Source organism: Drosophila busckii, chromosome 3R, assembly GCF_011750605.1.
Source record: "Drosophila busckii strain San Diego stock center, stock number 13000-0081.31 chromosome 3R, ASM1175060v1, whole genome shotgun sequence".
NCBI lineage: Eukaryota > Metazoa > Arthropoda > Insecta > Diptera > Drosophilidae > Drosophila > Drosophila busckii.
Genome location: NC_046607.1, coordinates 20,251,917 through 20,278,318, shown reverse-complemented (window position 1 = coordinate 20,278,318; position 26,402 = coordinate 20,251,917). Strand labels below are relative to the sequence as shown.

Below are 26,402 nucleotides of genomic sequence, written 5' to 3'. Positions count from 1 at the left end.
AACTGCTGCGCTTAAAGTTTAGTTTATACATTTTCGTAATAATTCCACAGCAGCTGTCCACACTCATTTTATTTTTTATTTGTCCTACAGCTTGTTGGCATTCGCTGCACGCGTTGCAACCACAAATTAGACAAACATTTGCAACACTTGCAGCTGCGGGGCAAACATAACTTTATGCGCTGCAAAGTATGCTACGCAAAAAATAGCTTAAAGTCTTTAAATGTCGCTATTAATAGCCTCAAGCTGCGTGCTGCTGTAATTACCAGCGATTTTCACACTCACTTGAGCTTACACTCATCAATGTGCACACACACACACACAGACACACACACATGCTATTTGCATAGCTTAATCCTGGCGCTTGTCATTCCCCCAAATCTCGCTCAGTGAAATATACGAGAGACTTTAACCTGAGAAGCAGGCGATACGTCGAGCTTCTAATCACGTCGCATCTCTCTCTCATCTCTCGAGTGCGCAGTAGCTCCTTCAAATGCTATTGTGGTCGGGTGTGTTGCAAGTGTCAATAACTTAATGTTGAAGCAAGGACTACGTTAGTCTATCCGAACATAGTCTTGTACTCTGATCTAAGCTTGTTCCATGTCTGCTGACTCGTCACTCGGTGTGTTTTTGCTAGGCTTAACTGTATAGAACCACTTCAGCTTTGGCCGGCACTCGCAGGTCTGATCGAGCGTTGCGTGCGCGCATATAAGACCTATAATGCCTGCTATACGCTTGCCTATTGTTCTCTTCATAAGAAAAAGACTCCGACTGCGTGAAATGCTCTATCCAAAGCTTTACTGAAATTCCAAATGTGGACCAAAGAATGAAACTTAGGATGTCTATGATAAGTGAGCTTGTTAAAAATGAATATAACAAGACCCGTTCGTGAAAATGTGCTCTAATAAAGGATTAGCATAGTTTATATATGAGAAAATGCAGATTTACTTAGTAATTTGTTGGGATTTTTCAAGCTAGCAGCTCTGAGACTCGTATTTGTTTGACCAGCAAGTAGCCAAAGTCCCTGAACTGCGCACAGGATAGTTAAAAGTGTGGTGCCAATTAGTATTAAATTTGTATATAAGAATAAAATGTTGTTTAAATTGGCCGTCATATTAAGCAAGAAACTCCTGTCTAAAATATATTGAAATTCGTTATATAAAGTTTGAAAGTGCTATATGATAAATCTTCTCTCATGTTAGGAAAATAAGCTATATGTGTACTGTAAATCAATTTTGTCGTAGCTCAAAGTTTGTGTTAATTTTATGCGAATTTGAGATTTTCTTTTTTCTTCTAATTAAATTAATAATGATAATTTTAATTTATCACTGGGAATCCGTTCCAGTTCGTAGTGAAACATAAAACCTAGTGGGGGACCTAAAATATCTAGTGTAGCGAGACCGTACGAATTAAATAAATTGCTGCAAGTTGGTGTGTATGCTGTATATAACCTAACTTATAACAGAGTGAGTAGGAATAAATTGCTCTCGAGAGAGATAGCAGAGATCGCAATTGATGAGAGAGGAGAGTGACTTATGAGTGGACGGTGGGAGTTAGTTTGATAATGTGATATTTATACTTTTGTAAAATATTAACACTAATCAATAATAACAACAAAAATAAGATAAACATCGTTCCAAGTTAGCTCCAATACATAAAAATTTTGGTCTGATAGTCTCTCTTAGCTCAAACTCTCTACGCTCAAATATATCTGTTAATGCAATCTTAAAATAGCCCAAAAATGTATTTAAGCCCAAAACGGAAAATATAAATAACAATATTTTCTATTAAAAAGTCTATTCGTAGATTGAGATATGAAAAGTAATTTGAATATGTTTAATTTTGTACTAGATCACCAATTTCCCATGCATTACTTAATGCAAATTCTCGAGTGTCCCAGATATAAGATCTATCTAAGACAAAATTTAGACTCAGACGAACTCTAAAGGCGTAAAACAAGTCTTTTCCGTTTGCTTATATACAACTGCAATTAATCATATATAAAATTTTGTAGCTACCCCAATTTTCTTCATGTGCTGCTATGCTATGCAAATGCTAAGCCAAAAACAATATAATGACTCATTGTTATAAAAAATCGTTCCTTAGTAGTAGCCCAAATAAAATAATACTGTGTGATAGTCAATAATATATGTCAGGCTAGGTATAGCCTTCCCAATTTTCATTCAATTTATTGCAAATGCCCATTTTTTGGAATTAATAGTGTCAATAAAATTAAATAATAATACCAAAATTTTAATAATTCTCAAATTTTTCATGCCCATAAGCCGTCCCTATTTGTTTACTGCTTGCAATTCCAATAATGCACTAGTTTGTTTAAGACCAATGGTATACTATACTAAAAATAATTATAATAAAAGCAACTATTTAAATAATAATTTTTTCCATATAGCTGCCAAACATTGCTTAGCCTTGCCCAATTGACTTTAAACAATTGTTACAGCCAACGACTTGAATGTGACATATATATAAATGGTCTGTTGAATGTCCCTTTCCACGCTTGTAGCATACATTTATAGACAAATTACTTGTAAACAACAACAAGCGCTCAGCTGGCCATAACACTGGGCTATTTAAACAGCAAGCCAATGTTGGCGTGGCATACGTCCTGCTTAATTCAGCTGTATGCCTAAAATTATCAAAGCCTGAGCCTCTGAGCAGTCTGAAGCGCCTTGTGCTCAATAAGTAGAATTGGTATGTTGTATGTCCTTCAACTGCTTGTTAGACCATATTATTTACATATAGATCATGTGCTATTCGTTGTGTGTGTGTGTGTGTGTGTCTGTGTTTTTTGTGTTGCCAATTGCCTTGGATGCTAAGCCAGAGGAAAATGCGAGACACACTTGGACACAAACGCTTTGTGGAGTGCCCTTCAGTCTATTTGGATACACTTTTGCATATATTTGTTGTTGTATTCTTTGCACTGCTTGCTGAGCTTTTGTTGTAGTAGCGCTTCATGCTAAATGCGCTCTATTTTTATATGAGCACACACTTTGGCTAATGAAATGCAAACGCTGCAATGTGTAGGTGTGTGTGTGTGTGTGGCATTTGAAAATATCTACAAAGCTCAAGCTTGTGGCGCTGTATTAATATTTATGCGTTGTTAGCAGCTAAAGCTAATTAGCGGCACTAAAAATTCGCCAGACTTTAAGCCAAGTTTAGTTAATATATCTTTGCCTCTTTTATGATTGCTTAATTTAATATAAAATATGCGTATTGGGTAGACAAATGTTTGTTGTAAAAGTTCTTGGCCTTTGCTTTAATTGCTCTGCTCAGAGTTTACAAGGCGTAAACTTTTTGGACTCTACGTAGGTAAATAGAGCGTCGGGTTCAAAGTTTTTTTGCGCTGCCAATTTGATTTGCAAATTGAAATGTGTTTTTGTCCCAGCAGCAGCAGCAGCAGTGTGGGGGCGGTTTTAATTGCATGCCACGCCCTGTTTACAACTTGTAGATATTTCAATTTGTGTGCGTGTTTTTAGCTATAAATTAAATTTGGCGCTTGCGATACAAAAATTTATTGCAAAAAGTGCGCGTTGCAAATTAATTAATATTAATTACTATTTGTTGGCTTTTCCATAGCAACAACAACAAACAGCAAATGAACAAATATTGTGCTGCGCACTGTTTGCTTATTTATATTTAATTTTATTTGCAATTAAATTAAAGCCAAAAAAAATGCGCTGTTTGCTGCTTTAAATTAACAAACAATTTTTTTTATAGAGCTGTCAACGCTGCATTTTAAAGTCAAATGCAATAAAATAAGCTGCAGCTTGCAACTGCAACCAGCAGTCGATTCATACAACAATTGAGTTCTCATTGCACAAATAACTGCGACAAACAAGCGCGTAATTGAGTCTGGCGCTGCCACGCCCCCCAGCCCACTACTGCTAGCTGTAAATCAAACAGCATAAAATGCAAGCAGCAAATACAAATTAAGTGACTGTTCCTGCCAAAAATTCGCAAAGGTGTTGTTTGCACAGACAGCAACAACAACAACGAGAGCAGCAGCAGCAACAACAGCAAAAAGTAGAAATAATCAAAAGTGTAAATTTTGACATTGTATAGATTGAAATACTCTGTAAAGTGTGTGCAGTCTAGAGTGCTATTCACATTTAATAGACACACAGCTTGACTTAATGTTATGCATGCTAATAATTGAATTAATATTGTATATTAATTACTAAGCATATTCATGCTTAATTAAAAGGCTTTATGTGTATTTAATTGCACTAACAAATAAGCAAAAAGTACTTGAGCTGAGTAAAAATAATTTGGCTAGAGTAAAAGTTTTGATTAGTTTTATTTAGCTTGAATTTTATACAATAAAACAAAGCAAATGCAACAAATAATTGCAGCTAATTTAAACAGTAATTAATAAATTGACAAATAGTCTAATAATTGCAAAGAAATGAAAAATAATTGAACTGCTTTAGTTATTTGCAATTATTTTGAATAATTTCATATATAAATGAATTATGTTGCGCTAAATTAATAAAAATATTTGAAATACAGTCTAACAATTGAAAATAAATGAACTGCTTTAATTATTTGCAAATAATTTGAATAATTTCATTTATTAATGAATTATGTTTCGATAAATTAATAGAAATTATTGAAAAATAGTCTAAAATAAATGGAAAATTAATAAACTCCTTTAATTATTTGCACTTATTTTGAATAATTTCATATATAAATGAATTATGTTGCGCTAAATTAATAAAACTATTTGAAATACAGTCTAACAATTGAAAATAAATTAACTGCTTTAATTATTTGCGCTTATTTTGAATAATTTCATATATAAATGAATTATGTTGCGCTAAATTAATAAAAATAATTAAAAAATAGTCTAAAATAAATGAAAAATTAATGAAATATTTGCAATTATTTTGAATAATTTTATATTTAATAAAAATAATTGAATAAAAGCCTAACAATTGAAAATAAATGAAAAATAATTGAACTGCTTTAATTATTTTGAATAATTTCATACATTAATGAATTTATGTTGCGTTTTTTTTGCAATTGTAATAAATTAATAATTGAATATATTTCTCATGTGAATAATTGAAGCTAATTTAATTAGTAATTAATATAAATAATTGAAAAATAGTCTAATAACTGAAAAGAAATGAAAAAGAATTGACTACTTATTTATTTTCAATTATTTTAAATAATCTCATATAGTATTTTATTATGCTTCTATGCTTTGCAATTCTAACAAATTAGTAATTGAATATTATACATATGGGAATTATATATTAACTAAGATGTTTATTATTTAAAAAATTTGGATAGTTAGTTATAGTAATTGCAGCTATAGCAGCTATAATGCTAAACGTATTAAGGTGAAGCTTTAGTTCTTTGTTAGTCTCACATCAATCTCAGCAGACTTAAGCAGACTTCAAGACTGCTAAGGCAACAAAGTCGTTTAAGTTAACTTATGCTTGAGCTTTAAGCATGATCTATGCATGTTTTGAAATATGAAGCGTGCAACTTATAAGCGCTGAAAATGTCTCAACGACTCGCAACTTAAAAGGTATTCAAATAATAGTGAGAACAGTTGTACGTGTGCACCCACCCCCCACCCTCCAGCACTATATAGCAATGTCAATAGACATCAAAAATGAAAATTGTAATACGAACATTTCGACAGAGACAGAGAGAAATAGACAGATAGACAGACGGCCAAACGGACAGGCAATGTCATCGTCATGATGCTTATATCCTGTGCTGTTGAATCCTGCACTGTTTGCATTGTATGTACGTTCCGCCCGTTTGTTGTTTTTATGCTGCAGCAGCATGTCCTGCTCCTGCTGTCCTTAATTCCCCGCACCAGCATCAGCTGTTTGGCCATATTGACAGCGCCAAATTCATTAATGTCAGCGCCAAACTGCGAACATCAGGCAGGTGCATGTCCTGCGCTCTCTCTCACACACTTTTCCCAATAATGCAAGTTTATTTTACACGTTGCGAAAATTTCGCGCGCTGCATTGTTAAATGGATAAGCCAAAGTGACGCAGGTGACGCAGCGTGGACAAGTGACTGGCTGAAGCAGCCGCTGAGTTATGGCTTGACAGTAGTAGTGTGGCCAAGTAGAATGGCCGTAATGAAGTGACAGCTTTATTGACAAATAAATTTCTGTTTGACAACACACAACGTCGCGTTGTAGCAAATAAAACTAAAGTAAATACTAATAAAGAAAAATAGTGTGTTGAAAATTGTTTGCAACTATTTTTGGTGGCCAATTGTGCAATTTGCTTTGATCTGTTGCCAATAAAATAAATTGTGAGTGCAGCAAACGTAGCGCATGGGGCAAGCAGCCTGCTGTGTGTGTGTGTGTGTGCAAGTCATAAATTATGCAAGAAATGTGCAGATTAAACACAAAATGCCAAAAGCACTTAAAATGCTCGAATAACCAATGCGACTGGGGCGAGCTGTGCATAGATAGTAGCTTAGAAAGTTAGAAGCGGAAGTCGTTGCATTTTAGCTTAATTTGTCGTTTGTTTCATTAGCAGACAACCCAACGTCAACAGCAGCAGCAGCAGCAGCAGAGACAATTATTATTGTTTAAATATTTGAACAACAACTGGGCTCAGGGTCTGGGCATAAGAAATTTGCTGTGTGTGCATTTAAATGCAAACTTTAATGAACTATGAGTGACAAAACTCTAAGCACAGCGTAGTTAATTTAATTATTTAAATATGACAAAGCTGCAAAGAAATTTGCTAGCTCAGCACACATATAAACAAAAGCTTAACACAGCTGCTGCTGGTGCTGCGGCTGCAACAAATTAAAAAATATTTAATTAAGTTAACTTTGACAAAAAACAAACCATGGCAACGCTTTTATAAATTGCAGCCACACACAAAGTTTTAGCCACAAGCGCAAACTTTTGCTTGCAAAAAAATATGTTTTAAATTTTAGTTATGCATTATAATTGTTCACAGACATGGCTTAATAATTGTCATAGCTTTAATTATTAACAGAGCTAAGCGGCTTATAAAAATTGCATAGCTATTGTTGACCAAAACTAATTAACAACAAATTCAATGCATAACATAATGTTATGCTAACAATTAGTAACAATAAATATATAAATATTTTATGCTGACACAATTTAGCATAAATAGATGTCAACAGACAAACTGTCGCATTCAGCAGCAACTGACACAGTTTTGTGGCAAGGCGCAGTTTTCACTTAAACCGTCAAGTGTTTGTTTCGCTCGATTGAAAGCGAAACGCAGCAGCAGCCAGGCCCAAAGCCAAAGCCAAGAGGCTACAAAAGCCGCAGCGCCAGCATCATTTATTTAACAGCAAACAGCAGCCGAGAGGGGGCAGCGGATTCTGTTGGCGCAACTTACATAAATTTCATTTGCTTTGCAGCAACAGCAGCCAACGCGGCTGTTTAATATGCATGCCTTGTTGTTTGGTCAATCGTAGCTAAAGTCTGACGAGTGGTTAGAGCTAAGAGCAGCAGCGCCGCCGCTCGTTAGGCGCAGCAGAGAGCGTCAGAGACTAAGCAAGAGAGACAAATAGAGGCCAAGAGGCAGTGAATGTAGCATACTTAGCAGCGCTAGTCAAAGTTCTACGCTACGCAGAAGAAAGTTGAATATTAAAATAATAATTTGATATCTAAATAGCAACGAGTATTAAAATATGAGTTAAAACTAAAATATCAAGCATACATAATCACAATTTAAGTGAAAATGCTGTTTAATTATAATAAATACACTGCAGTATGTGAAGAATAAAAAATATGTTAATATGATGAAATGAACTCAATTAGAATTTGATATCAAAATGAATTTCAAGTTAAATTATACAGTTAATAGCAGCTAATATTTAAATATTGAGTATAGATGCATAAAATTTGATATTCAAGTTATATTTAAGATCCACATGGGCATAGATAATGACAATTCCAGTGTCAATTCAAATTAATTATAATTAATACACTACAGTTTGTAAACAATGAAAATATGTTAATATTATGCTAATATATTGATAATGTGATATCCAAATAGCACTGTATGCATTAAATTAGATTGTTTATTAAATCTAAAAACAAAAGCATAATATTAAATAATTTTTAAATTTAATTTTAAAGATTTTGTGTACTCCTTTTCTTTTATCGTCGACTGTACATAGTTGGCATTAAATAAATAAATAATAGAAGCTAATATTTAAATAGTAATTGTTAGACCTCCCATAAAGAGAGAAGATCCAATAAATACCATAAAGAAGTAAATGAAAATAGAAAAATTTAAGAATTACACAGATGATAGAAATATAAGTGCGAACTATGCTAAACTATATGAAATACACTTCAGGCTGTATCAAAAGAAAATGAAAATGCTTATTTAAATTTAACAATTAATATATAAATAGTATTGATTAATTTACATTGATTTATTTCGCTACAACTTTTATAATTAATACCATAATATTACAAATTTATTTATGAACAGTCCTTTAACTAAATCCAGCCTACGCCCATGTATATTTTCATTTCCATTCCATCTTTGCCTTTTCCAATTGACTATTAGCGCTTGCTCTGTTAACTCACTGTTATGTTGCAGTCTGCTGCTGTTAAGTTGCAAGCTGGTCAGCCTCATAAATCAGCAACTGAAAATTTAAGCGCGCGCCAACAAACAAATTGCTATTTTAATTTTGAAACAAATCTGTTGCTAGTTTGACTGCTAAATGGCAGCAACAAGAGCTTTGGCTGCTCATTAACAGGCGCAGGCAACTTTAGCAGCTTTAACACTTGTGCCGCACACAGCAGTTGCCACATGCCACACATGTGTTGGCTTTAGTTGCAGCTTGGCGCACTTTTGGCATAATAAATTAGCTAGTTTGCTAGTGTGTGGCCTGTGGGCGTGGCCATGTTGCGTTGCGGCAACTTCAATCTTAATTAGCACGAGTTGCCAGGCAGTTGCTGCACAAAATATTATGTATACGTCACGTTGTGCAGCGGCAGCGGCAGCTTATTGAGCTGTTGGCTTTTGGCTGTTAACGCGAAATTGTCAAAACTCGTTTGCGTTGCCAGCGGCAAAAGTATGTTGTTTGCCTAATGAGCAACTAACAAACACACAAATGGCAGCGCTTAAATGTATGCTATAGCTTTTGTTAATTAACTTGCAGTTGCAGCCAAAACAAAGTTTAATTATTAATTGTATAGCTTAAAGCCTAATTAATGTATATGGTGCAACCGACTGACTGTCTGTCTGTCTGTCTTTCTGTCTGTCAGTTGCATTGTGCTTTGAGTCCAAGGCTCAGGCGCTATCTATTGTTTTGTCATTTGTCATGGCTTGCCTTAGAGCACGGAAACGAAACGAACGTGCCGCCTGCCTTGGCCTAAACGTTGAATTGTTAATAATTTCTCATAGCTTCGCTTTCTTTTTAGTTTTTCTGCTTGACGTGCGACAAGCTGCTGACAAATGCTGCATATGAAATGCCAGCCTTGTCCTAGTTCTGTCCACCCTCCTCCCACCTTTAGGCTTGAGCAAACATTCTAATGAAGTGCATGCCAAAATGTGCATAATAAACTAAAACTGACGCTGACAATTCTCAAATTCCATAAATTACAAATATGAGCGAAGACACTCTGTGCAGTTGTTTAATAATAAATAAGCTTAGCAACAATAGAAGACTATGCGCCAGCAAATGCTCACGAACCAGCTGCCAACAGTTTCAGCTAAAAGTCATCGCTCATTTGTTATTTAATCTTCGACCAGCAGCAGCAGCAGCTGCTGCGCAAGTTTTCGAGCAAAAGTGTTAATGAGTTTTAATTATTAAAATTTTGAGCACAGCGCTTGTTACAATTTTCAGTTTTATAACAAGCGCAGCTCGCAAAGTTGCAGCGCTCCAAAATTTAAGCTTTAAGTGCTACTGATATATGAATTAAAATATTAGTGTTAAACTTTAAATCAAAGGCGCAAAGGCGCACGCTAATTACCTGTACAATTTGTAGTTGCGCTGTCATGAACTGTAGGCACAGATAACAGGCAAGCAAACAAGCTAACAGCAATGGCAACAATGGGCGAGCGAATTTCTAAGAATATAAAAAATAAAAGCAGCAGCAGCAAGGATGCCAAGCCAAAAGATTAAAGCAAACAACAACAGCAATAGAAGCGGCAGCGGCAGCAACAAGAACAAGGCGCTTTAATTGAGCTGTAGCCAAGTGAGCGCAGTGGGGGGGTAGTGGGGCGGCAGATTGCGGCAGGTCGCGCCAGTGTGGCGCGTGAGCCAAATGCCAAATAGCGAAAAAGCGCCGGCGACTGTGAGAGAGAAAGGCGCAAAATGCAAACAAAACGTTGCATTTAAGCCCCCAGAAGAAGTTGGCCCAACAATGTGCCGCATTTAGTTGTTGTTGTTGTTGCTGTTGCAACGTCTTTTGCGCCTAGCGCTGGCATTTGGCGCGTGCCTGGACACGACTCCTAGTCACGCGCTCAGCTCTCAAGCGAATCGTATCGTTTTAACAAAGCAGCGCCCCGTCACTTTGTATGCAAAATGCGGCAAAACACGGGGCAAGGCAACAAGCAACAATAGCGTTGTAACAATTGCAACATGAGGCAAGCCACAAGCACAGTCAGTTAGCTTTCATTCATTTGGCATACACTCATTTAGTCGCATTCAGCTCACGCAATGTTGAGCTCTCAATGCGGCACACACAACTTGAACTTGCCACACACACAGCGGCAGTGGCAGTCGCAGTTGCAGTCGCACCAACTTAATAAACAACAATGCAGCAAACCACAGGCATTGGCATTTTAGTTAACTCAACGCTCGACTTAGTTGGCCATAAGAGACTTGCTAAAATTAGATTTAATTAAAGCCAAGTTTAATGTACAGTGAGCATTGTATATGAGCAACTTGCAATTTGATATTTTAGCAACTTTATTGACTACAATATTTATATATAAGCCATAACTCTTTAGTATGATTTGAAGCTATTGATGAATTTGTTGCTGATTTTTGAATTACATCTTAATTAAAAAAAATTTGATTAACTATATTTCAATACAAGAAATTCCTATTTAGTGCGATTATTAGCAATTGTTGATTTTGTTGTTGATTTTATCAATTAAAACACCAACGTTTGCTATTATTGAGCTACATCTTAATTAGAAAATGTTTTGATTACAAGATTTCAATACAAGCAACTCTTCTACAGTATGATTTGTAGCAATTGTTGATTTTGTTGGTAATTTACACCAATTGTTGAATTATAACTCAATTATAAACTTTTTTAATTACAATATTTCAATACAATCAAATATTCTTCAGTAAAATTGTCAGCATTTGTTAGTGATTTCATCAATTCATTCACCAACGTTTGGTATTGCTGAGTTACAGCTTAATTATAAACTTTTTTTATTACAATGTTTCAATACAAGCAACTCAACTTTAGTACAATTGTCTGCATTAGTTGATTTTGTTGTTGATTTTATCAATTAATACATCAACGATTGCTATTGAGCTACATCTTAATTAGAAAATGTTTTGATTACAAGATTACAAGCAACTGTTCTCCAGTATGATTTGTAGCAATTGTTGATTTTCTTGGTAATTTACACCAATTGTTGAATTATAGCTCAATTATAAACTTTTTTAATTACAATATTTCAATACAATCAAATATTCTTCAGTAAAATTGTCAGCCTTTGTTGATTTAATTTGTGATTTCATCAATTCATTCACCAACGTTTGGAATTGCTGAGTTACAGCTAAATTATAAACTTTTGTAATTACAATATTTCAATACAAGCAACTCAACTTTAGTACAATTGTCAGCATTAGTTGATTTTGTTGTTGATTTTATCAATTAATACATCAACGCTTGGTATTGTTGAATAAAATAAAGTTGTCACATTGTTGAAACATTCTAAATCCAAGCTATTTTATAAGTATTTATTAGCAAAATGGGCTGTTGGTGAATTTACTAGTTGGTGTAAATTGTTGAATTGGTTGCTGCCTATAAAACATTCACATTCTAAGTTTACTAATGATATAAATGGGCGTTAACTGCTTCAATGCTGCTGTTTAGTTAGCAAAGAGATTAATAGGAATTCATTATTGTTTTATTCTTGCTTCAAAATTGACTAAAAAAGTCTGAGAGAAAATTAGTTTAACAACAAAAGTAGAGCCTGAGGTAATTAATCTTGTTGCTGCAACTGCTTAGAATAAATTATAAAAATTCTTTATTAATAATGTTAATTTGTTAATAAATCAATCAGTTAAATGCTTTTATACACACTTTGTTACATAAAATACTTTGTAAGATACAATATACAATCTATTTGTATATAAAATGTTTACTTTTTATGCAACTATCAATTGCTAGCATAATTTGCTTAGCGCATTCATTGCCACAAAACCAGTTTACAAACAGTTTGGGCTCACTTTGTGCTTGCCGCTAAATCAGCAGCTCTTGACGTTTGTCTCAATATTGCGCTTCAGCTGTTGGCGTCAATAATAAATATTTATTTAATACAGCTGTCGCTTTTTTCGCACAACAATTTAACGCCTTTTAAACAGTCGAGGTTGCATTCTAAGCGCCCACACTCAAAACTCAACTAAATGATTATGATCGTTGATAATTATTGCTAGTCAACACTTCAAACTTGACGAGTGATTTACGTTTTGACAGAGCGAGGTATACACTGCGTATGCGTTATTTACACATAACTGCAGTTGAAAGTAAACAAAAGTTACAATAATTTCATTTGCTGCCTAAATTAATAATTGTTGTTAAGGCTAAACAATCAGTGAGCGAGACACAAACAGTTTGCGGCAAGGCGGCAAACAAGGGTTAAGACTTGGCAGCAACAAACCGCAAAAGGCAAATACGACAAGTGCAGCATATAGAGTGAGTGCCAGAGAGCACAAGTTGCAAGGATGACCAACAACAACAACAACAACAATATGGACGCTATGACATTTAGTCGACTATGGCAGCCAAAAGTTTGAGGCATGCCACACCCACAAGCTGCAAGCAACACAACTGCAACATAAAGTTTGCATTAACTGGCCAAATGGGAAACTCTGCTAGTAACTGTAACTCTGTTTGCCAAAAATGTTGCTGCCGCAGTGGCCAAAAATCGTACAAAGCAAATAAACAAAAACAACAAAGTGAAGCTTAGCTCGACTCTCGACTCTCGTCTCTGCCTCTGCCTGATTTGCTGTGACTAACTGACTTTTGCGGTCAGCTTCTTCTTCTTTAGCATGTCTCGTCTGTTATTTGCATGTGTGTGTGTGTGTGTGTGGTACATAAAATAATTGCATTTCAATGCCATTTGCCAGAGTAACTTGCGCAACCACAAAACAAATTTTGCAGCATCTCGCACTTGCATTTGCTCTGCTAATTAATTTACTAAGCTGCGCAGCGCTACTTGCATATAAATTTGTCGCTAAACCTCATTAGCCGCAGCCAATTAGCTGACCTCAGTCTGCGCAAAAAATTTATTTTAATTACTATTTAACTGAGCGTAGCACATCAACTAAATCCTTCAGTTTTGCGCCTATTCTTGTTGCTGCTGCACCTTTCAACACTTGAGCGTGTTAATTAATTTGCAAATTTGTGGCTGCCTGCATACTTAAGTGTCAAATTTAGTCTTTGAGTCTTTCACAGCGTTTGACGCTCTAGTATAACAAGCGCTAGATTTAGCGATAAAACACGTTTTAAATTTGTCGAAAAGTTGCTACCAAGCCAGCGCAGCTTGCCAAAAGTTTTCTACACTTAATTTTATTTATGTATCAACAACAGTTTTAGCAGTAGCTGCTATAAATATTTTAAGCTTTTTTATTAACAAATGTAATACAAGCTTTTGGAATAGGTTTACTTTGAGCAACTATTTTGATACAATTATTAATTTTAATCAATAACTTGCTTATGCCAAAGTTTGCATCTTTCGTTTCAAGTTGATAAAGCCATGTTTGTCTGTATGAGCGTTAAGATTTCAGCAACTATAAATGCTACAGACAGCAAATGTGCAACATATATAACCTAAGCATATAGAGTTTATTTTAGTATATTAATGAGCAACTATTTGCAAACATATAGTTTTTAATCAATAAATAATGCATAAAAATGCAATAATTTGTAACAATAAATATGCACATAAAAATTGTAGCTAATCAGGCTATGGAATCAAGCTGATAGCGCCATGTTTGTCTGTATGAGCGTTAAGATTTCGGTAACTATAAAAGCTAGAGACAGCATATAAACAACATATATAAGCTGGACAAATAGCGCTTGTTTTAGTATATTAATATTTGCAACTCTTTACTCACAAGCCAACAAATAACAGTAACAGTTACAGCTTTGAAGTTATAAACTTGAGTTGTAAGCGAGTCTGCTACATAAATAGTTGGACAAATATTATAAGAATTAGATAGAGTATCTATTCCGTCCGTAAAAGTCCTTAGCCCCATTCTTCCAGTAACAATTACAGCTTTGAAGTTATAAACTTGAGTTGTTACTGGGTTTTAATACATAAATAATTTGAAAAATATTTTAAAATTTAGTTACATAGCTATGCCATATGCGCTATCAATTTAGCTACATAAAAAGTCCTTAGCTGTCTATCAAGCTCTAAGCTATGCGCTGTTTAATTATTCGACGCTCTATAAAAAGCTTGCAACAGCTAAAAGCTAAAATAAAAAAAAAAAAAAAGGTCGTCCCTTTTTCAATCTGCTTGCCTAGGTGTTAAAAATAAATGTGTGTGTATAGCAGCAACAAACACACACACACACACACGTTGGCAGGCAGCGCTCATTAGCCCCCCCAAGCCAAATGTGGCATGTTGCACTGCTCTAACAGCTCGTAACATGTTGCTGCTGCTGCTGCTGAGCGACGCGTTGCGTCACGTCGTTGCCGTTAATGAATTCAGCGTTTATGGCGCTTATTCCATTTGGTTTCATTATCAGAACACAGACACACACACACACACACACTAATGCGCATGTATCACTTGTGTATGTGTGCGCGTGTTCGTGTGTGAACTTTTGGGGTTAGAACGTCAGCGTATTTAAATATTTGACACATTGAAGATTTTGTCTGTGTGTGTGTGTGTGTTTCCTTTTTGTTTGCAGCGCTGCTACGTGACAGCTTTAACTTAATTACGTAATCATAGGAAATTGTTTTGGATTTGTTAAACTTATAGCTGTCTCTTTCTAACGCTTGCAGGTGCGCACATTATTCGTCAGCGGTTTGCCCATGGACGCTAAGCCACGTGAGCTATATTTGCTATTCAGAGCTTATGAGGTAAGTTGGCTGGCTAAACTAATAACTAAGTTTAGACTAACGTTAATTTAAACAGGGCTACGAAGGATCTCTGCTTAAGGTAACAAGCAAAAATGGCAAAACTGCATCGGTATGTTAACAACTTTAAGTTTGTTGTATAAAAATTAATTGTTTATTATTATTTGCAGCCTGTGGGCTTTGTAACATTCCATACAAGAGCTGGCGCTGAAGCAGCTAAGCAGGATCTGCAGGTAACATATTATAACTAATGCTATATATACAACGCCCATAATCAAAAAAAAAGCAACACCAAAATGTTTAAGCAATAAACTTGTGCAAGACTCGCTCGCTCTCTCTGTCTCTCTCTATCTTTCGCTCTCTTCTAAAATGGCGTTACAAAAACTTCAAACCACTTAGTTTTGTAAAGAGCACTCAATCAAACAAATATAGCAAATAATTTTAATAACAAATATATATACAATTAGTTTAAAGCATACACAGCGTCCCTATGAACAGTTAGGACCCAAACAACAACAACTACACTTGCTTGCAACAACAACAAAAAAACAACAACAATTCACACCGCATTTATTGAATTTTGTTTAAGTTTAATTTATTGTTTCCTTGGTATTGCATCTCGCTCTCTCTGAATTCACACACATACACCACACACACACACACAACTGCAATTGAGGCAACAAGCAGCACCTACAACAACAACAAGCAGCAGATTTAATAAACTTAACTACAGCAGCCAAATGCTAGACCCACTTTAATTATTTAATGGCTGTTGCATGTTTCAATTATATCCCCGGGCACGCCCCCCAACTAGTGCCAGCGACACTACTTGCGTTTCCGTTAGTTAAGCTATTAATAATTATTATTATACACAAGTCACGCGCAACATTCAATTTATTTTTGGCGAATTGTTGCAACGAAAACAAATAAAATTTAGTTTATTATTTTGCTTGCCTTGTGAGCAGCAGTTAAAAGTCAACTAGCAAATATACAAACCGCTGTATTTTGATCTGATCATTTACAGCAGGGTGTACGCTTCGATCCCGATATGCCCCAAACAATTCGCTTGGAATTCGCCAAGAGTAACACGAAAGTGAGCAAACCCAAACCACAGCCCAATACAGCGACAACAGCCTCACATCCTGCATTGATGCACCCACTCACTGGACGTAAGTAAAATAATAAAAAGAAAAAAAAAATATATATGAAAGCAACAGCTCAAGCAGCAGCTAAAAATTTGAATTTTTTGTTGGTTTCTTTTATTTAATGTACTGATAATTGAAAACTGCGGCGTGCTCTTAAGCGTACGCATCAGCACCTCCTAACAAGAGACACACACACACACACACACATACAAGACAAGAACAAGCAAGCAATAATTGCTTCAAGTGCACACTCTATCAATATATACATATATTATATATATAACTATTTATGCATAGGTTGGCAGCAAATAAAAGAACAAATGATATATATTATATTGTAATGCACTACAAACTCACCGAACCACACACTATGTTTGATTCACACACACACACACACACACATACGAACACAGCTACACAACAGACAAACGTAATGAAATATATAAACAAAATTATTACGCGCACTTGCAATGGCAAACGATAGAAAATTGTAAAAAATATATTTAAAAAATATTAAATAAAATTTTAATAAAAATAAAATGAGCTATAAATTTAATTAATATTATTTGCAATGCTAAACAATTGAATATATGTAGTAATAAATATACTATAAATTTATTACTATAATTTTAATTCATTTAAAATTAAATATTGCTATAAAAATATTATTAATTAAATTTATAATTTATATAATAAATTAAACAGGATTAGAAAAATAATATTGATTTAATTTATAATTTATATTAAATTAAATCCAGCCATATAATAAATTAGATTAATATTAAATTGTTACAAAAATAATTTAATAAATTTAAATAATTTAAATTAAATAAACATGAATAAATTAATTTATTTAATTTATAATTTATTTCCTTTTAAAATTTAAATTCATTATTAAAATGACTATATACAAATAATATTAAATAAATTTATAATTTAAATTAAATTAAAGATGTTTATAAAAATAATATTGATTTAATTTAATTAAATTAAAAATTGCTATAAACACAATATTAATTTAATTTATATTTTTATTAAATGAAATTGTTACAAAACTAAGATTTTCATTTAATTTATAATTAATTTAAAACTTCAAAATTTGTTTGCCATTGTCAAGCTGCCGCTTCAAAATGAAAGACTTAGGCAACGAACTTAACTTGTTCTTACTGCAGTTCATTAAAAGCTAAACTAAACGTCTAGAACTCTATGGCTTATTTAATTTCCCTGTAGATCTGGGCGGACCATTCTTTCCGGGCGGACCCGAGCTATGGCATCATCCGTTAGCGTATTCCGCTGCTGCCGCCGCTGAGCTGCCCGGCGCCGCGGCGCTGCAACATGCAACACTTGTGCATCCGGCACTGCATCCGCAGGTGCCAGTGCGCTCCTATCTCTGACTAAATACAGACAAAGTTATGGAGCAGCCTATGCATCAAGTAAGTTCCAAGCAAAACAATTGAAATGAAATATAATTAATATAAATTTGTTGCAGACTCAATTGACCATGCCACATCAACATCAGACAACTGCTACCGCTTTACATCCCAGCCATCAGGCTATGGCTATGGCCGCGGCGGCTGGTGGCGCTGGCCGTGCTCTGCTGTGCTGCGGGCCAACAAGGCTCAGCGGCGAGTGTTGCAGCTGCTGCTGCTGCTGCCGCCGCCGCCGCCGCTGCTGCTGCTGCCGCTTCACATCATCATTATTTATCCAGTCCCGCACTGGCCAGCCCCGCCGGCTCGACCAACAATGTTGCAAGCAATACACAAATTGCAGCCAATGCGCCCTGCTCCACATTGTTCGTTGCCAATCTGGGCCAATTTGTTTCGGAGCATGAGCTCAAGGAAGTTTTCTCTAGGTAATTATCGAAGCATATTGAACTAACAACTTTTCAAATACTTTGAGTTTGCAACTTGCACCACACTTCTCTCGAAACTAATTGCAATGACTAATCCATAAATTTTTTTTGCGTTCTCTTTAACGTTTTCGTTTGTTGCCCACCACATCACCACAAAATCTTACACTCTTGTATTATACATCGCATAACTGATTAATCAAATATATAATATATATACATATATATATGCAAACAATAATAAACAATATGCACAGTATGCCTGGCTTTTGTCGCCTACGAATGCACACAAAAGGTTCGCACCATATCCAAACTACTTTGCCTACAACTTTGTCTACAACACCAACTTCAACTTTTCCAACTGCAACTGCAACAACAACATTAGCTACAAGCTGCAGCAGCAATGGCCAACAGCAGCAGCAGCACCCTGTAGCTTTTATAGAATTCAATGATGCAGCAACTGCAGCTCAGGCCATGCAACAGCTGCAGGGCAAATATTTATTGAGCTCGGATCGCGGCTCCATACGCATCGAATATGCTCGCACCAAAATGTTAACTGAGCTCTGCATGCTTAATGGCAAGACAACAACAGCAACACCAACACCAACAGCACATCAGCAACTTTATATTTTGAATGGCGCTGGCTTGGAACAACATCTAAGCCATGTTAATGCAAATATGTTAGTAACTGCACCAACAGCAATCAGCAGCACAACAGCAACAGCACAACAGCAGCAACAGCAGCAGCAATACGAACAGCAGCAGCAACTTGCAAGCAACAGCACCAGCACCACTAGCGTTGTTGTTAACTCACTACAGCACCACCAACTTCATCCAAATCAGCACCACCAACAAAGTCATCTCTTTAGAGACGTATGTATATGACTAACAAATCCAATGTACAAATAGTCGTAGTTGTAGCTTTCGCTCTCTAACTGCTTCCAATACCACAGCATGCGCATATTTTCAACTAGAGTTGCAGAACTAGCGTTACTAATAATGATTTTTTATTAAACAACTTTGAGCTACAGCTTTTTAATTAACGTTTATTGTCTATTATATGTAAGCATATGAAAATTAATAACATTTAAATGCTTGAAAGTATTGAAATTATGCATAAAAGCTCAAATTATCGTTACTATCGTCGATTTTTCATTATAAACTTCGAGCTATAGCCTTTAACTAACGTTTGTTGTCTATTATATGCAAGCATATTAAAATTTATAACATTTAAATGCTTGAAAGTATTGAAATTATGCAGAAAAGCTCAAATTATCGATACTATCGTTGATTTTTCATTATAAACTTCGAACTATAGTTTTTAACTATCGTTTGTTGTCTTTTATTTAAAAGTATATTAAAATTTATAACAATTGTATGCTTAAAATTTTTGAAATTATGCATAAAAGCTCAAATTATCGATACTATCGTTGATTTTTCATTATAAACTTCGAGCTATAGCCTTTAACTAACGTTTGTAACTATTTTATGCAAGCTTATAAGAAATTATAACAATTGTTTGCTTGAAAGTATTGAAATTATACAGCAAAGCTCAAATTAATATTAAAGTCAAGCTAGATCAGCTTTTTGTATATAGCATATTTAAGTTATATATGCGCTTGAGCTGAAATTTTGACATTAATGTAGTAAAATTTAGTTATATCGACGCATTTCCGCGAAATTATCGTACGTCGCTTTTTATTGAAATTGAGATTTTTATGCAAACTTGTTCTAAATCCTATTTCTTATAATCTGTATGCATATTAGAATGATATTCTCTATAGTTAGAAAGATACAATGATTTACTTTCTTGAAATAAATCATTATAAACGCTCTGCTGTAAAATTTGGTTTTATGACTTACGATACTTTCGCGTAAATGCGTCGATATGTTAAGAAAAAATAAATTTGGATGGATTGGATATATAGTTCGTTAGTTCTGCAGCTCTAATTACAACTCGCTTTTGTTTTTTCTTTACTTTTTTTTTAAAGTTAACTTAAAAATCGAAGAAAAAAGCAGCTGCTGCTTATAAAATATTTCATTAAAATTACGTTAGATTTAATTTTAAAATATGCTTTAAAATATGTCAAATTTGTGGCTAGCTAGCTAGCTCTAGCCTTAAATAAGCTAATCTAGCAACACTGCTCTCTAAGCTCACTCCCACTCCTCCCCCCCCCAAGCATGCGCCTATCATAACCCGCTTTTGTTTTTGTTCTTTTGCCTTGTGTTAATATTTAATAGCAAAGGGTTCATGCCATAACTCAAAGCATTAACTATTTATAAAATTGCAAATTGTTATTGTTTCGCTTACTTTGCATGCTGCCAAGCCCAGCAACAACAACAACAACAAATTGAGGCCAAGCAGGCATTTAAATACAAATTATAACAAACACATGCAGCTCACCCACTTTAGTGCTACACTACCCAACAAATTTATGGTCGACTTATAACACTTGACTCTTTATGTTGCACATATAAACAGACTTAATATGGCGACCTCGTCTGCTTTAGACAGCAGCCGCTAGTTTTAAGTGCAAAGCTGCCGTTTAGCAAGACAAATAACAACAACAACAACAACCAGCAGTAGCAGCAGCAGCACCTTAAACTTAATACACACACACGTTTGTGTGTGGCGCCGCCGCTGCACGTTTGTTTAAATGCTAAAAGACCACATAAATTTATTTTTTCAATTTTCGTGCCGCGTCAAGCGATCTAAAGCAGCAACAACAACAACAACAACGACAAACAGCGCGCACACAAAAAGAAAAGTTTATAAAAAATGCAAAATGCTACGCATGCCACACCCACCTAAACGCCCACACACACACAGCATGTGCCTGCTTTTTTATAAAGTCAAGTTATATAAAGAGCGGGGGCAAAAATATTGCTAGACGTTGAAAATAAACTTCATGTTGGGCTTTAATATGTGCGCTATATTAATAAAAAATGCAAGCTAAATAAATTGTATGTCGATAACAGTGTAAACAATAATTTTGGCAAGCTAAACACTTTCAAATTTATTAGAGAATTTTTTTTTAAGATTGTTGCATGCAAATTTGTTAACAAACTTTAATAGTTAGTTTAATTTTATTTCTAATGCTTAAATTAAAATTATTTTGCACTTGCCTTAGTTAACAATTGTTTATAATTACAAATAATTTATTTAAGCATGAATTGAAAACAGTGCGCAGCTTATTTTGAGCAAAGTGAAATATTTTTAGCTTACCAAAAAATCAATAAAAATAGTTGAAAATTAAAAAACAGCTATACGACTATATTAAAAAAATATTTTAATATGTACTATTGAAAATAATTTTTTAATTTAGTAAATGACAAAATATCAATAAAAATAGTTTAAATTTAAAAAAAAAAGACTATACGACTAAATTAAAAATCATGTTCAATTGCATTAAATTATTTTTATTAATGCTAATATTTTTAAATTATTTGCAAACCTAATCAATTAATCAAGTAATCAATTGCCTTAAACTTTTATACGATTATTTGCCATAAACTAAATTAAAAAATCATTTGCAATTGTCTTAAATTATTTTTAATATTCCTAGAATATACCAAATTATTTTTAAATTACTTGCAAACCTAATCAATTAATCAAGCAATCAATTCGCTAAAGCTTTTATACGATTTTTTGCCATAAACTAAATTAAAAAATCATTTGCAATTGTGTTAAATTATTTTTATTAATGCTAATATATAGCTAATTATTTCTAAATTATTTGCAAACCTAATCAATTAATCAAGTAATCAATTCCCTTAAGCTTTTATACGATTATTTGCCATAAACTAAATTAAAAAATCATTTGCAATTGTATTAAATTATTTTTATTATTGCTAATATATAGCAAATTATTTTTAAATTATTTGCAAACCTAATCAATTAATCAAGTTATCAATTCGCTAAAGCTTTTCTACACTTATTTGCCATAAATTATTTAAAAAATCATTTGCATTTGTATTAAATTATTTTTATTATTGCTAATATATAGCAAAATATTTTTCAATTATTTGCAAACGTAATCAATTAATCAAGTAATCAATTCCCTTAAGCATTTTTACGATTATTTGCCATAAACTAATTTGCAATTGTATTAAATTATTTTTAATAATCCTAATATATATCAAATTATTTTTCTATCAATCAATGAATCAAGTTATCAATTCGCTAAAGCTTTTCTACACTTATTTGCCATAAATTATTTAATTGTTCAATAAACTTAGTTGAATTTTAACAGCTTTGCTTGCAAGCTTCAAATCAATGCAATAAAAAAGTTCTTAAAGTTTGCAGCTTGTAACGCTTTAGCTCGTTGTTGTTATCTAAGCTTGCCTCAAATCAATTTAAATTGTTGTGGCATGTGTGTGTGTGGCACGTGCTAGCTGCAACGTAAAAAGTTTGGCAATTGCCGCAAGGCTTTGTGCAAAAAATAGCTGCCGCTCTAGCTTAAGAGTTTGCGCACTTTTTTTTTATTGTAGTTTGTTATTTATGACAGCGCAATGTTGCATGTGTGGCAGCAATGTTAACTAACCGTAAACACCAAACGCACCGCTGGCAATGCCAAAACTAAAAGACAGTTTAAATTAACTTTTATTATTCTCAAACATTTGCAGAGGAGCGGGTATGGAATCAAGGCATGATTTGCTCGCTAAGAAACTAGAACAACAGCAACAACAACAACAGCAGCAACAGCAACAGGTGCAACAGCAACATCAGCATTACCATCATAGCCACCATCAGCCGCATCATCATCATCATCATCAGCATCACCAGCATCATCACCAGCAGCAGCAGTTCTTGATGACGCCGACAGCAGCAACCTGACCCGGCAGCGCAAATGCTGCACCACCAACAGCGCTGCCCCACCACCAGCAACACCATCAGCAATACTATCAGCAGCAGCAGCAACAGTTGCAACTACAGCAGCAACCGTTGCAATATCAACATCAGCAACACATTTATTCGTATGTGTTGCCAGCGGCTACGCATATTGCCGCTTGAGTTGGTGGTGCAGCAGCAGCAGCTTCGGATTCGGTTTAAGATCGATATCAATATTTTGAGTTTGAGCATAGAGCAGTAAGCTCCGCATGTAACGGATACATGCAACAAATACTTTAGTTGTAGCATAAAAAACATAAAAAACCCAAAAAAAAAAATAATATTTAAAAAATGCAAAAAAAATACAAAAAAAAAAAAGTTTTAAAACATTTATTTAAAATTAAACAAGCATAGCCCAGTTTAGTGAAATTTTTAACAGGCCGCTGAGACAAAAATTGTAGCTAACCATATACCAAAAAAAAAAACAAAAAACAAAAGAAAGTAAACAAAAGCAGCAGAAACTAAGTTTGTAGTAAAATATACAAAATGAATAGATGGCGAGGTAAAAATAATTGTAAACAGTTATAGAGCTGAACAAAAAGCTGCTAAAGATTTTTGAAATATTTTTATTAAATATTTATTGTGGTTGATTTGGTTTCAGTTGCGTGTTTGGTTTGTTTTTTTTTTTTCAAAATAATTTTTACCAATGGAATTGATGCATAAACACAAAAAAGTTGCATGCAGTACGTTTGGTATTATTTGAAAATTTTGCAGCATATAGCAAGACAAGTTAAGAAAAATTACAAAATAAAGCTATTAAAAGTTTAATAAATGAAAAAAATATATAATTATAGCTTAACCGAATGTGCCCTTTAAATAGCTCTCTTTCTAGAATTATTAAAAAGACATAAAAAACAAAAAACAAAATGCTTACATCACATATTTGTGCATGTAATTTATAATATGCGTAAAAATAACTTGTAACATTTTTGAACGTAAAAAAACAACGAGAACTAGTCGGACGTCATCAAATGAATGTGAAATTTCTATTGAGCAAAAATTTAACTGAACGCTGGTTTCGACAAACAAATTTTTAATTTACAAACTTTGCAATTAAGCAAAGTTAGTGGCGCTGTTTAAGACTCGTAAATCATACAATGCATACTAAACAAACAAATGTACATATGCAATTTGAACTAATTAAACTACAAAAAAATTGCGACAAAATTTTTAACACACACACACAAACACACACACAGTTTCCGCCCAGCAACAACAACAAAAGAAAATCCTCTACTAAGACTAGAAACTTGTGCTATTCGAACTCTCCCAACTCTGAACTTTCCAAAAAACAAAAAAAAAATGCTAGAACAATCAACACACTCATACATATGTATTTCTTGCTAAACAACAACAACAACAACAACTACAAACCAACGATCCATGAGGCAGAGAGCGTTAAGTACAGTGTGTAGTAGGTCTAGAGGTCAAGGGTCAACACAGTACGCAACAAGAACGAGTTTATAAAGAAAAAAAATCAATAACATATCATCTTACGTAGCAGCAACAACAACAACAAGCAACATCTATTATTAACTAAAAGCTCTAAACTCTACTACGCTATAAACATAAAAACATACAGTTATCAAACATATATACCCCCATAGGCTTTTAAGTAGCTAATTACACACAGTGAACAAAAATCTGGCATCTAATTTGTTTAACTTTTTTTGGTTTTTTAGTACGCATCTCAGCATTGTTTATAAACTAAGCATATTTAATTTATATTTGAATTTTTATACATGTATTTACCAAAGTTGTCCTTACTAAATAAAAAAATAAAAAACTTACTATTTATGTTAACGCTACCCAACAATTTGTTAAATCAAAATAAAATGTATAAACAAAAAACGATTTAAAACTTAGTTAAGTTAACTAACAACTAGACATACCAAAGGCATATTTCAAACAACAACAATAACAATATGTATTATATACAGTAATTGGCGAATTATACAGTTATTAATGCTTAAATTTCAAAATCAATGCTTTCAATGTTTAATTTTAAATATTTCTATTTTTTTTTTTTTGTCAATTAATGACAAATGTATAAGCGTATTCCGTCCAATTACATTTCTTACTTTCCTCTTGCCTATGGACTCATCAAAAAAATTAACACACACATACAAATTAAAATAACAGTTATCAAAACATTACAAACTCAAACTTAAGTCAGGCACACACACACACATAGACACACACACATGCATATAACATAACTAGCGTTTAGTATATAAAACTTATGAAAAGTAAACATAAAAGTTAAGCAATTTAATTATATTATAACTAAAACAAAAAAAAAACTAATGCATATCATAAAATTGCGCCTTTAAACTGAAGAAAAAAAAAAACAATTTAGAACAAACAAATACAACAAGAAAATATAAACACAGCATATTTACAACCTAAAGCTAAGCATACAATTTATTAATAAACGGCATAAATGAAAGCTACAAAGCATAGATAATATTCCTAACAAATATTTTCGAAATTAATTTTTAGCACTAAGCAAAGCAAACAAAAAACAACTTTGAACGTGTGGGAAATGTTATCAACAAATAACTGAAACTAATACATATGCATAGTGTATGTGTGTGTGCGTGTGTGTGTGTGTATATCAGCTGCTATATCATCTATATCATCCAGCAACTAACTAAGCTTAAGCATGAGATCTAAGCATATGTAGTTTGATTTTTGGGAATATCTAAGGCGAACTAGTTTTTAAACAAAAAATGATAAAAAAAACTAAAACTAAACAATATGAATTATGGGAACATTATATGAATTATATACATATATATATTATATGAAAGAACTACATGCAACTACAACAGATACATATCAGCAATATATAAAAGATTTACCACAACAAACGAAAAAATATAAAAAGCAGTAACAACTTTTACAAGTGTTATGCTTAAATTAAAAAAAGACATAAATTATTATATGACAAGCGATATGTTTTGATGTGGTTTTTAAACAATTTTTCGACAATGTGTAAGCGTAAAAAGGCAAAAGCAGTTACCAAATAATTATATATCGTATACAAGTTCTAACTGTAAGCGTTGCTTGCCTCTTAAGCAGGTGGCAGGGGCGTGTCTAATGGCAATTAGTAATTAGTTTAAAGACACACACACACACACATACGACTACATACATATAACAATTCACTTATCACAGTTACAAGCAACAATAATTTTACTTATTGTGTTTCTCTCTTTTGTTTTTACGTAA

At 33.6% G+C, this 26,402-nt stretch overlaps 1 protein-coding gene across 1 annotated transcript in view; it reads left to right on the top strand.

Annotated features, from left to right (window-relative positions):
• Window positions 1–25,811, top strand: part of LOC108603081 (protein couch potato) — a gene marked incomplete at its 5' end in the record, with an annotated part of 59,375 nt that extends 33,564 nt beyond the window's left edge. Inside the window, 8 exon segments of the mRNA XM_033294094.1 lie at window positions 15,209–15,286; window positions 15,342–15,395; window positions 15,454–15,516; window positions 16,308–16,452; window positions 17,659–17,861; window positions 17,918–18,014; window positions 18,046–18,280; window positions 22,904–25,811. Of these exon segments, the coding sequence (XP_033149985.1) occupies window positions 15,209–15,286; window positions 15,342–15,395; window positions 15,454–15,516; window positions 16,308–16,452; window positions 17,659–17,861; window positions 17,918–18,014; window positions 18,046–18,280; window positions 22,904–23,291 (1,263 nt within the window).
• Between the last annotated feature and the right edge of the window lie 591 nt (window positions 25,812–26,402).